Source organism: Mercenaria mercenaria, unplaced genomic scaffold (assembly GCF_021730395.1).
Source record: "Mercenaria mercenaria strain notata unplaced genomic scaffold, MADL_Memer_1 contig_2258, whole genome shotgun sequence".
NCBI lineage: Eukaryota > Metazoa > Mollusca > Bivalvia > Venerida > Veneridae > Mercenaria > Mercenaria mercenaria.
In genome coordinates this window covers 36,407-48,667 of record NW_026460306.1, presented here as the reverse complement: position 1 = coordinate 48,667, position 12,261 = coordinate 36,407, and the positions used below count along the sequence as shown (strand labels likewise).

Here is a 12,261-nt window from a genome sequence, read left to right as displayed (position 1 = left end):
TGTCCAAAGTTTTTGGATGTCTTATAGGCAGCGAATCTGCTGTTGGTTTTGCAGCCTTAACTGCTGCAATCTGTTGTATTCGGTTCCATTTGACGTTTTGTTGTTGTTGTTACTGTTTACCTAGTAACCTCCACGCGGAAGATGGATCAAGGGGAGTAATTTCCACATTTTCTATGATTTAGTGTATTTATACCTTGTCACCGATAGCTTCCACGGATAGCTAAAAGGGAGACCCGTAGAAACAGTAGAGCATTTTGTTTTGAAATGTATCGCATTGGACGGTATTAGGCGTACTATAATAGTACGGGTGACATTGAACATCAATGGAGAGAGATTACAGGAACCGACTTTACAGGGCTAGACGACAATACTAAGCTTGCCATTATCAGGTCTAGGAAAGTGGAGTATTTACAGATTATCTGTAAATTTACAGATAATCTATAAATTTACAGATTTTTCAATCTGTAAATTTACAGATTGTGTGTATGAAAACTGATGAAATTACATTTATCCTCAAAACCGCAGCTTGGAATTAATTGGTTTATTTACAGCATGCATAAATTAAGGTCATTTGTGGGTTTCAGCCATTTTTGTTGACTTTGAGTTTTTGGCATTTTAAGAAAAATCAAAGTCAACAGAAATGACTGAAAGTTACAACTGACCTTTATTTATACATACCATAAGTAAATCAATTAATTTCAAGCTGCGATTTTGTGTCTAAATATAATTTTAGCAGTTTTCAAACACTTGATCTGTAAATTTACAGATTGAAAAATCTGTAAATTTATAGATTATCTGTAAATTTACAGATAATCTGTAAATACTCCACTTTCCTAGACCTGATTATAATCAACAGTTGGCCTATAAAAAAAAATTTTTTAGGAGATACCTCAAGTCCCCTAGTTGTGCGGATTATCATGACCTTGAGAAGCATTTCGGGCGATTACTATTTGGTTTGGACAGAGCACGGCTATTCCTTCTGTCTGCCGGCGCTGGGCGGGGGCCACAACGTACCAAACACTCTTTCATGAAAAAAGTTTCATTTAAGTAAATAGTGCTTCTTTCGTAAACTGAGCTGTATAAAGTGTGTGTCGCGATACGTGTACTGTGGTGATTCGGATGGTGGACTTAATATTCGTGTCAAATGTGATTCTGGTGGTGGAATTTAACCCAATCATCTACGAACACTGTTCGGTTCCCCTATGTAGGGGGGAGAAGATAAACAAGAAACAATGGCGGCTAAGGGTAGTGACATTGCATCGGATGAGATAATAGACACCAAATGTTGTGTATGTGCTGGGAAAAATATAACGCGACAAGCTGAAAAATACTGTATAGAATGTCAGGACTATTACTGTATACCATGTACAGACACGCACAAAACTTTTCCGTTAATGAGAGAACACAAGTTGCTGGATAAATCAGATTTCAGTACACATGGTTTACAGTCATCTTTACCGTCTTGTCCAACAGAGAGATGCCAGATTCATAAAGCCAAACTGTTGGACATGTTCTGTAAGAACCATGATGAGGTTGTCTGTGCCACTTGTTTAGCTATAAATCACAGGTAAACAGTTTTAGATTTAGCTACAACTCACAGGTTAACACTTTAATTTTTGGCAGTGGCTAGTGAACCGTCACCGGTGCAGCAGACCTGAGGTCTATTGCACCGTCACCGGTGCAGCAGACCTGAGGTCTAGTGCACCGTCGTTTTTGTTATATCCCGGTATAATTTATTAAAATATAGCTTTTCTTTGAATTATAATTATAACTTATTGTCACCACTTAGAGTCAGTGTACCCGGTTTCGCACACATTTCCTAAGAATACTTTCCTATTTAGCCAAAAATGATAAGATTTGAATTTACCTCTACATGCTTTAATAAATACACTTATTTTGGTTTAAAACACGCTACTTTCACTTCCCACTTCAGTGACGTCATACCTCTTGGTGAACTTGATTCGGATAACATATTTTGACCAGTTTTTAGCTCGACTATTCGAAGAATAAGTAGAGCTATCCTACTCACTAGTGATGGGACATCGGTTGGAAAACTCCAACCGATTATCGGTTGGAATCGGTTAGCAAACCGATGCAATGTATCGGAAAAATAATCGGTTGAATGTTATTTATTTTTATACCTGTTTATTCAGATAGTCATGCCTTTAAAGTGACTGTTTTACATAAAATTCATATGCTCTTTTGAAAAATAAAGAACTACCATTAATCAGATGTTTTAAAGCTGGTTCCTGGTAAACAGAAACTTGTTTAGTAATGACTAATTAGTTGCAGACAGGGAAACAACAATAAATTGCAATCTGGTGTACATGTATCATAGACTCATAGCTGTCATTTGTGACAGTTGACTGGTATACCTGTACCTGTAACATATCTAGCATACAGGAAGGAAGTACAGATATTTCAGTCTTTCTCTGGCTGACAAAAATAGTGATTGTAGAAAATCATTAAATGAATTCAGTTATTTTTCGGTAATATAAATATTTTCATACAATGGTTACCATAGCCTGACACTACTGAGTAGCACCATGTTCCAACTACTTGTTGCTATGGCATATAACAATGTCATGAAGCTTGGTAAAAAAATGATCAGATAAAAATCAGAGTTTAATCTGTTTCAATTATTATTTTTATGTACACTGGTCAGCGGTACTGGGTAAACGGAATTTCGGCAGAAAAAAAATCATGACAACTCGATGACAACTGCAACTGCATAAAATCACCAAAGTTCTTTCCATTGAAATTACATCATGGACACGGAAATTTGACGGCATTAGTGTCCAGTTTCAACAGATAAATTCCCTCGGGCATACCGTTGTAAAATACGAAAATTTATCAAAGTTTCTCTAATTTATTTTGCCCCACTTTTATTGACGCTATGGACGCCGCCATGTTATCAGCTGTGCCTAACTGTAAGATGTTAAATCCATTTTCATTGGATAACTGAAACGAAATACTAACGTTTGATTGTCGGCATACTTCTGTTTTATCCGTTGTATATGCAGGTAGTCCATATTTCGGATATTTCTAGGTAAACATAAATTCTCACGCACCGTATTTCCCTTCGGAAACCTTCGTTCATACCCGTGTAGATTCGTACCCACTATCGACTCTGAGAAAACATAATCGATTATCGGAATCGGTTGGACTTTTCTAGCCATCAATCGATTATATCCGCTAATCGACCCATCACTACTACTCACCACGGCGTCGGCATCGGCGTCGGCGTCACACCTTGGTTAAGTTTTTCGTACCAGTCCACATTTTGACAAAGTCTTTTAAGATAAAGCTTTGAAACTTTCAACACTTGTTTACCATCATCATGGCCAGTTATAGGCAAGTGCAGATAACTCCATCAAGGATTTTGACTGAATTATGGCCCCTTTTGACTTAGAAATCATGGTTAAGTTTTTCGTACCAGTTCATATTTTGACAAAGTTTTTTAAGATAAAGCTTTGAAACTTTCAACACTTGTTTACCATCACCATGGCCAGTTATAGGCAAGAGTACATAACTCCATCAGGGATTTTGGCTAAATTATGGCCCCTTTCGACTTAGAAATCTTGGTTAAGTTTTTTGTACCAGTTCATATTTAGACGAAGTCTTTTGAGATAAAGCTTTAAATTTTCAACACTTGTTTACCACCACCATGTCCAGTTATAGGCAAGAGCACATAACTCCATCAAGGATTTTGGCTGAATTATGGCCCTTTTGACTTAGAAATCTGGGTTAATATTTCGTACCAGTTCATATTTTGACAAAGTCTTTTGAGCTAAAGCTTCGTAACTTTCAACACCTGTTTACCATCACCATCTCCAGTTATAGGCAAGAGTACGTAACTCCATCAAGGATTTTGGCAAAATTATTGCCCCTTTTGACTTAGAAATCTTGGTTAAGTTTTTCGTATCAGTTCATATTTTTTGTAAAGTGTTTGACATATGGCTTTGAAACTTTTATCACTTGTTTAGTATAATAGTCTCTATCTGTAGGAAAGAGAACATAACTCTGTCATCTATTTTGGCTGAATTATGGCCCTTTTTGGACTTTGAAAAATTGGTTCTGTTTTCATACAAGTCCATGTTTTGTCAAAACTATTTGACATATGGCTTTTAAACTTTGAACACTTGTTTATCATTATGATTTCCATCTGTAGGCAAGAGTACATAACTATTTTGACTGAATTATGGCCCTTTTTGGACTTTGAAATTGGCTCATATATTGCCATTTAGTGCAAGACTTATCGAAATCAAAGAAATACAGGAACATTGTTTGTCTAATCTATTTATTTCTTTTGTCTGAATATCTGTGGAAATATTTTGACCCCATTCTTCAATCAGTTCTTCGAATAGTCGAGCGCGCTGTCATCAGACAGCTCTTGTTGCATTTAAGTGTACCTGGTTTCGCACACCATGCCATTTATAGAATTCAGTGATAGTAATGCATTTACCCAACAGAAAAATATCAGTTAACTTTTTAAGTATTTATTCTATTCAGTTTAAACATGTATTTTCCAATAAAACATCTGAAAGTGAAATTAAAAAGCCGTTATGCAAGTGAAATATAGAGACCAAACCCTGTTTTTACTGCTTAAAGCAGAAAAGGCTAAAACAGCTGAATACATGAAACAAAAATAAACAATAGAAGCTGCTGAATCACAAAAGACCCCAACAAGTCTTATCATTCGATTAAGTTCTCTGTTTTAATAAAAACGTAAAGCAAACAATCAAGTTGAAGACATTTTGCAGGTCATTCTATACATAGAGCGTGACGTCACACATTCCGTCTAACCTCTATACTAGGAACTGATAACTAGCCAATTTTGGATAATTGTACATACACTAAAACATAGTTCTGCGGAGGATGGTAAATTTTCAGAATCTACTAATTTTTTGCATGTTATTACAAGAAATGTGCGTCATTGTGATTACTTAAACTTTTTAAACCGTTATCGTTCTCTGATTCGTGTCATAGAATTATTTTTTGACAAAAAGGAAAATCTACTTTCACTTGCCTATACTGTAGTATTGCAGCGCAATTATGGTATATTAAATAATTGGATCGGGAGACTTAGATATCATAAGATCAATGTCCTAAACGTTTAAATGATGCACAAATAGAGTGCTTAAGTCATGTCATCAAGAAGGAATACTGTGTGGCCTGATATACCAGCTGGCACCCCATGTCAATATACATGTACATGTATATCATATTCTGTTCAAAGTGTTAATAACCAAACACTTACTCTAAGTTTACATATTGCAGTTCTGGTAGTCTAGTCCTTCCCTTGGTGCACCACTGACAGTTAGACCAAAGAGAGTATAATTTCTCTGCTATTGCTAACTGGAAATGCTAAAAAGTACTTGTTGTTTACAACTATGAATCATGGACAATGTAATACTGACAGGATTTCAGTTTTCAACACCACTATCATGAGTGAAAAACAACCACCTTTGTAAATTCCAGTTTTATTTTTACATATATTAAAGTTCATACACACTATTTTGCAGTCTATTTTTTATTAATTAATAGGCTTACTAAACATGGGGAACATATCAAACAAATACACTTTAGGAAACATATAAAATCCTAAGCACAGACAACTTCAATACAATATAATTATTAATGGAAGTATTTGCTGGTCAATAGTAAAAAAAAAAGGCTAAGTCATGAATACTGACTGACAAGCCATTCAATAAGTGGTATATAACATGACTTTAGACATTAATATTAACTATAATTCTCAAATATTAGACATGTCATAAAACACAAACTATGGACCAGATAGTTATGTAAGAAGTGATGCAATATTACTAATGATTATTAGTATTATTTCTGGTACACACATTAAAACATGTTATCAGATCAGTAAAAGGTAAAAGGGTAATACACTCGTAACTTAAATGAAAATAATAACTAGAATGTTAACAATGTGTATATATATACAGTCAATAAAAGATGTTTAAAATGTTTCTAGATTCTGTTCAATGTTTTAAATTGATAGTATTTCACACAAAAATTCTATTTCCCAGGCTAGTTGTAAAATATTTAGTTCATTCTTCTCTCAGAAAGTAGGTTTAATTTCCAATATTTGACCAAAAATTCTCTCCATCTTTTTTACATCTTCCAACCAAATTTTTTAGTAAATATTATGTCAGCCATACCATTTAAAACACAAAGCAATATGTTAAATCAAGTCCCTTTCTTCTGAAATGGATTTTATTCATAATTCATTCTGATACAAAAATAACAATGTGACTTAGTTTCAGAAGAGTCCATTATTTCTATCACTACAACTTCCTGACAGCTCATGCAGCAGATTGAGAAATATGCAAGGATTATGTATAGTGACCTTTACAAATATGTAATGTAATATACTGTTACTAGTATCTTGGTCTGCAGTATTCATCTAAAGTCAGCTTTTACTAAATTAAAATAAAACAAAAATGTCCTAGTTTGTATTACCTATTGACCTGCACAAAGAAGTATAAAATATTTATTTTTATAGCTCTTTGACCTGCAGTTATAAAACATGGGACATGCCTGTTTCTCAGTTGAAAAAATCTAAATGTTACATTAGTATATACCTACCATTTCATGTATCTAAACTGTAAGATTATATCAAAGTTAATAGGATATTGTGCTCAACAACAAAATTTATAACAATAAATTAAAGCATCAATCTCTTAAGTTTTCCATGGCAAAATGCTTGAAACACTTTCTAAATGTGCTGTGTTATGCAAAATATTATAAGATCAAATGTACGTACATGAAGAATTGAAGATTTATGTGTTAAAATTTGGAAGTGTAAATTGACATAATTGCAGGTACTAAGGTGGACAAGTGCCAGGTCAGGATTCGAACCTGAGACCTCCCCATGACATATAAACTTCTATGTCTGGGGTGCTCTAACCAACTGAGCTACCTGTCACCGACTGTCCTCACCGAGAAATAAATTCTGAGATTTTTTACAATTTTGAAGCAAGCCGTGAGAAATCTTTATTGAATATGATTTTTACTATTCCGATATCATATAAACTCGTACTAATTATCAACTGTTTATTCAGGAAAAAATATCAATTAACAAAACAAGAATACAATACAAGAAAACAAAGTGTGCATCTGGTATAATTAGCCTTTTAGGTCTGGTATTTAGCCTTTTAGGTCTGGACCATTTCTGACTAGACTGTACATTTAGCCTTACTGGACTACATCAAACTGATACTTTGGAAATTAGTCCTGCCAAAAATAAAAATAAAATGTATGACTGACATTATTTCAATTTATAGTTATGCTGAATTTGAAAATGGTGCGTTCAATATTTTGTACATTTGTTTAATGAAATGATGTACATGTACAGCTCAGTAGGTAGCGCACAGATCTACGGAGAGTTCAATCCTCGGGCAGGGCTAATGTTCTTTGCGACTATTTGATAAATAATATTTGTGTCTGAAATGATTAGTCCTCCACCTCCGATTCATGTGGGGAATTTTGCAGTTACTTGTGGAGAACAGGTTTGTACTGGTACAGAAATCAGAAACACTGGTTAGGTTAACTGCCCGCCGTAACATGACTGAAATACTGTTGAAAAACGGCGTTAAACCCAAAACAAACAAACAAACAACTGTACAGAAATAATACATGTATAATTTTGCAGGTAAACAAGCTAAACGATGCCGTTTTTCATGTATGAATCGATTTGAACAACTGCAGATAACTTAAATTCATCATTTCAAATGGTACTAGAATGGATACACTAGAATTAATCATACTCTGGAAACAACAATGGTGAATATTCAACTAAAAATGCAAAGCATACTTTCACTTCCTTGTTTACGACTCCATGTTGAAAATAGTTCTTACCCATAATGCCCCGAGCGAAAGTACACAGGTCAGTGCGACAGTATGAAAGCGCTACCGTAGTGTACACAATGTTTTGCAGGTTGGGAGAACTTCAATATCTGTTGAAATATTTTTCATTGATCGGTAAAGTAATAGGTAAATACCTACATGTATGAAGGAAAAGTGATTTTTCAATTTATTTTACACCTTGTTGTTGTTTGCTTAGTCATTATTTCCATAAAATTTAATATTTTTCAGCTGACCTACTAGCCTCCATTAGTATTGTTATTGTTTTCGTCTGCACTTACATACATGTGATAAGTTCAGAATCCCAAAACTGGAGGTTTGCCATTTTTCAGCTGGAGTTGGGGTCTCAAAACTGGAGGTTTTTTATCGACATAAATTAAGCACGCGGATGCATAAGTCTACACCAGAAGAAACAATCCTCATAACTCTTGATTTGAATTTTGACAGAGTTATGCCACTTTTTAACATACTTTTTTTTTTTGTTAAAGTTTTATATAATGTCCAATATCTCTGTTACATACAAAGCTATTGACTATTATACCCCTTTTACTGGCAAAGTTTTAATTCAGAGTTAATCACTGAGAAAAGTCGAGCATGCTGTCTTACAGAAGCTCCCACTTGTTCTAACTTTAAACTTACTTAGACTAAAAAAAAAAATATGTGTGGTTCAGGTAACCCGACCGACCCTATTTTTTCATCGCCGACCCTAACACTTTTTTATAGTTTTTTGTGGTTTTTAACCTGGTACGAAAAATATTGAGTACGAAAATATACGAATCAATGCAAACGTCTTATCGATTACGATTTCAACATGGCAGCGGCTAGTGTTCTCGCCATGACAGTGGAAAAATGTGTTCACGGCGACCAGAATCGCTTTATGAAGGCAATTCTTCACTCGTCCCTCGTCGGAGATGTCACTTAGAATTGCATATATTGTTGAGATGCTTTCCATGTGCATATCTCGCAGAATTGTGACCAACTATGTCTGTACCAGCTGGCGTCAAAGTGGGAAAAAAAAAAAAAAAAAAAAGCCTACCTACCTACCCTATTTTTTTACCAATGTTACCTGAACCACACATATTTTTTTTTTTAGCCTTAACAGAATAAAGTTGTAGAAACAGTCTCAATTTAGGTCGGAAATGGTGGTGAATGTATCCTATGTAACCAGGATACAAAAAACGAAGGGTGTGGAAAGTGTTGTGTTTTTGGGCCATATATGTGTATTTACCCTTACCAAAATAATGTAGATTGATGTTATCAAATAAATGAGTGTGTGTTTTGATCGAATTTTCAATGAAATAACTTAATAAGTCCGATTTTATTAGCAAATTAATTTGGTAAACATTGGAAGAAAATGGCGTAACTGCATAAGGGGAAGTAACATTCATGTTCTAAAAATAGTAATGTGTTGGTTTTTCCACCAATTATTTATGTGATTTTATTAATTTGAAAAATCAAAAATTCATTTCAGCTGGGAATTATTTCTTATGACTGGGAGGTTTTTTGCTTCAAATTGGTAAAAAATGGAGCCTAATTAGCATTGAGAAAGGGCCGATATTCGGCCCCGTGAGACAGATGGAAAAGGCCCTGCTTGTCAAATCCCTTATCAAAACAAACAATTAATGATCATGTTATCAAAATTCACCTGTGAAAAACAACTCTTTCCTCCAGCTACCTGTGTGTCAAACATTCAAACATGTAAGTCAAGCGTAGATGGACCCCTTGTGTCAATTTATGTAGGGAATAACTCAATTTTGTGAAATAATAACAGAATTGTTGAATTTTCTGCTTTATTCTCACAAAGCACATGAATTTGCTGGGTGTGCGAAACCACGTACAGAGCGAAACCGTGTACACTGACTCTATATGTTTGATCATTATTAGAAGAATGAAGTAATCTTGATGATTCTAATTTAAATAAACCTTGACTTACCTTTTAATTTACCGATATACCGATTAAAAACATTGTGCCGCTATCAGATATGGTCTATTAAATTTTTTAATAGAAAGTTTATTATGGCGGAATGATTCTTAAGAAGAACGTTCGGTTATGACAGAATGAGTTTCATTGAAAGAAATAATTAATTTTTAATTTTCATAAATAGCATACTAGTATATTTATGTCCATTTAAGATTAGTTATTGTCTAGGGCTGGGCACCGCCTTGAAAAAAATACCGTGGTATACCATGGTTTTTTCCTAATTACTGCAGTATATACCACGGTATACCACCATATTTATCGTAAGACTTACGGTAGTGGTCATAAAAATATTGAAAAACTCTCGGAAATACTTATTAACCAGGTTTTCAACGAAAACCTGTGTTATTAGATTGGGGTAGATGTCGGGCGGGCGGCGGCGGCAGTGGCGGCAGCGGTGGCGTCAAACTGGTGTTTCCGGTCAATAACTTTTGTTTCGGTAAAGATATTTGAATAAAACTTGGTACGCATGTAGCTTATATCAAGACAAAGGCTGGGATTGATTTTGGGGTTTCTGGGTTGAAGGTCAAGGTCACTGTTACTTAAAATAGAAAAAGGGTTTCCGGTCAATAACTTTTGTTTCGGTAAAGATATTTGAATAAAACTTGGTATGTATGTAGCTTATATCAAGACAAAGGCTAGGATTGATTTTGGGGTTTCTGGGTTCAAGGTCAAGGTCACTGTTACTTAAAATAGAAAAAGGGTTTCCGGTCAATAACTTTTGTTTCGGTAAAGATATTTGAATAAAACTTAGTATGTATGTAGCTTATATCAAGACAAAGGCTGGGATTGATTTTGGGGTTTCTGGGGTCAAGGTCAAGGTCACTGTTACATAAAATAGAAAAAGGGTTTCCGGTCAATAACTTAACTTAGGAATGAGCTATCATGATGAAACTTGGTGTATAGAAAACTTATATAAAGTTGTAGCTTGGGATTGATTTTGGGGTTTCTGGGATCAAGGTCAAGGTCATTGTTACTGAAAATAGGGTTAGGGTTAGCATATCTTCTACATGCATGGAGGGATTTTGATGAAAGTTGGCACAATTGTTCACCATCATGAGACGGAGTGTCATGCGCAAGAACCAGGTCCCTAGGTCTAAGGTCAAGGTCACACTTAGAGGTCAAAGGATACAAGAATGAAAACTTTGTCCGGAGCATATCTTCTTCATGCATAGAGGGATTTTGATGTAACTTGGCACAATTATACACCATCATGAGATGAAGTGTCTTGCGCAGTTCCCTTCTTTAGAATTACTTCCCTTTGTTGTTACTATAAATAGCTTATATTGTAACTTTTTCATTACTAGACATAGGGAAAAATCGAGACCACTTTTCTGTAGTACAACATGCATGTTACATCCAATTTTGAGGTGTATTTTGACCATTCTCTATCTGGTAAGGATTTCTGTGTGGACTTACAATTTTTTTTTTTGTATTTTTTTTTTTTTTTTTTTTTTTAAGATTAACTTCCCTTAGTTGTTACTATAAATAACTTATATTGCAATTTTTTTATAATTGACCGTAGGGAAAAACCAAGACCACTTTTCTGTGGTACAACATAGTTGTTACTTTCTAATTTTAGGTGTATTTTAAGGTATCTCTACCTGGTAAGGAGTTTTTTTGTGGACTTAGAAAAACAAAAGAATTACAGTGATTACTAAACAACCACAAAATTAAAATTACATCTGCAAATACAGGTGCTAGAGTAAAGAAATTTGCTGTGACAGGCGTATATTGTGACATTCTGGCACTCTTGTTTATTCTTATGAAAAGTGTTGAAAACCTGGTTTCGTGGCATTGCCGCGTTTCTTGTTAATAATTTATTATGAGCAACAACGAAGACTAGTTACTTGACTAGAATTAAAGAAGAAAAAAATTCGAATATTAACTTGACTTATATATAATGACTAGTTAGATTAATGACCCTTAGTATTTTTTTACCAGCGTGCATTTGTCGGAAGACACCATATTGTCTCTAGGGAAGCACTGGGTCACATGTATATAGGTCGCGCTTGTTTGAAGTTCGATTCGTGCACCCGTTTGATAAACCAGTAACGTTTACAAATAGTATGAAGGCTTCATCAAATCGTTTTCAAACAAGAAATAATAAATTTCGACTCAACATTTTCCATACTATTTATTTCTTTTTTAATACATGCAAATAAATACCGGGATATTTTAAACTATCATCATTTAAACAAGAAGTCGGGACTCGCCGAATTTACCAGACTCAAAGTAAAAACAAGTGTGCCCATGACGTCATCCATCTATACGGAATAATCTGGAGGTTTTCAAAGGTTTTGATTGGGGATCATGCGGTCGATCATACATGTTCAATTGCACCATTGGGTGGTTATTTTTGTAAACTAATAATAGTAGCATGGGAATTCCAGAGATAT

General features: G+C 34.6%; 1 protein-coding gene across 2 annotated transcripts in view; it reads left to right on the top strand.

Moving 5' to 3' along the window:
- The first annotated feature begins 241 nt into the window (after positions 1–241).
- Positions 242–12,261, top strand: part of LOC128552306 (uncharacterized) — a 38,063-nt gene continuing 26,043 nt past the window's right edge. Inside the window, exons 1-2 of one of the 2 annotated variants that reach the window (XM_053533338.1) lie at positions 242–389; positions 883–1,567. In XM_053533338.1, the coding sequence (XP_053389313.1) occupies positions 1,233–1,567 (335 nt within the window). In that variant the 5' untranslated portion in view covers positions 242–389; positions 883–1,232. Of the gene's footprint in view, positions 390–806; positions 1,568–12,261 lie in introns of those variants that run through there. The other variant, XM_053533339.1, reaches the window with a different exon arrangement.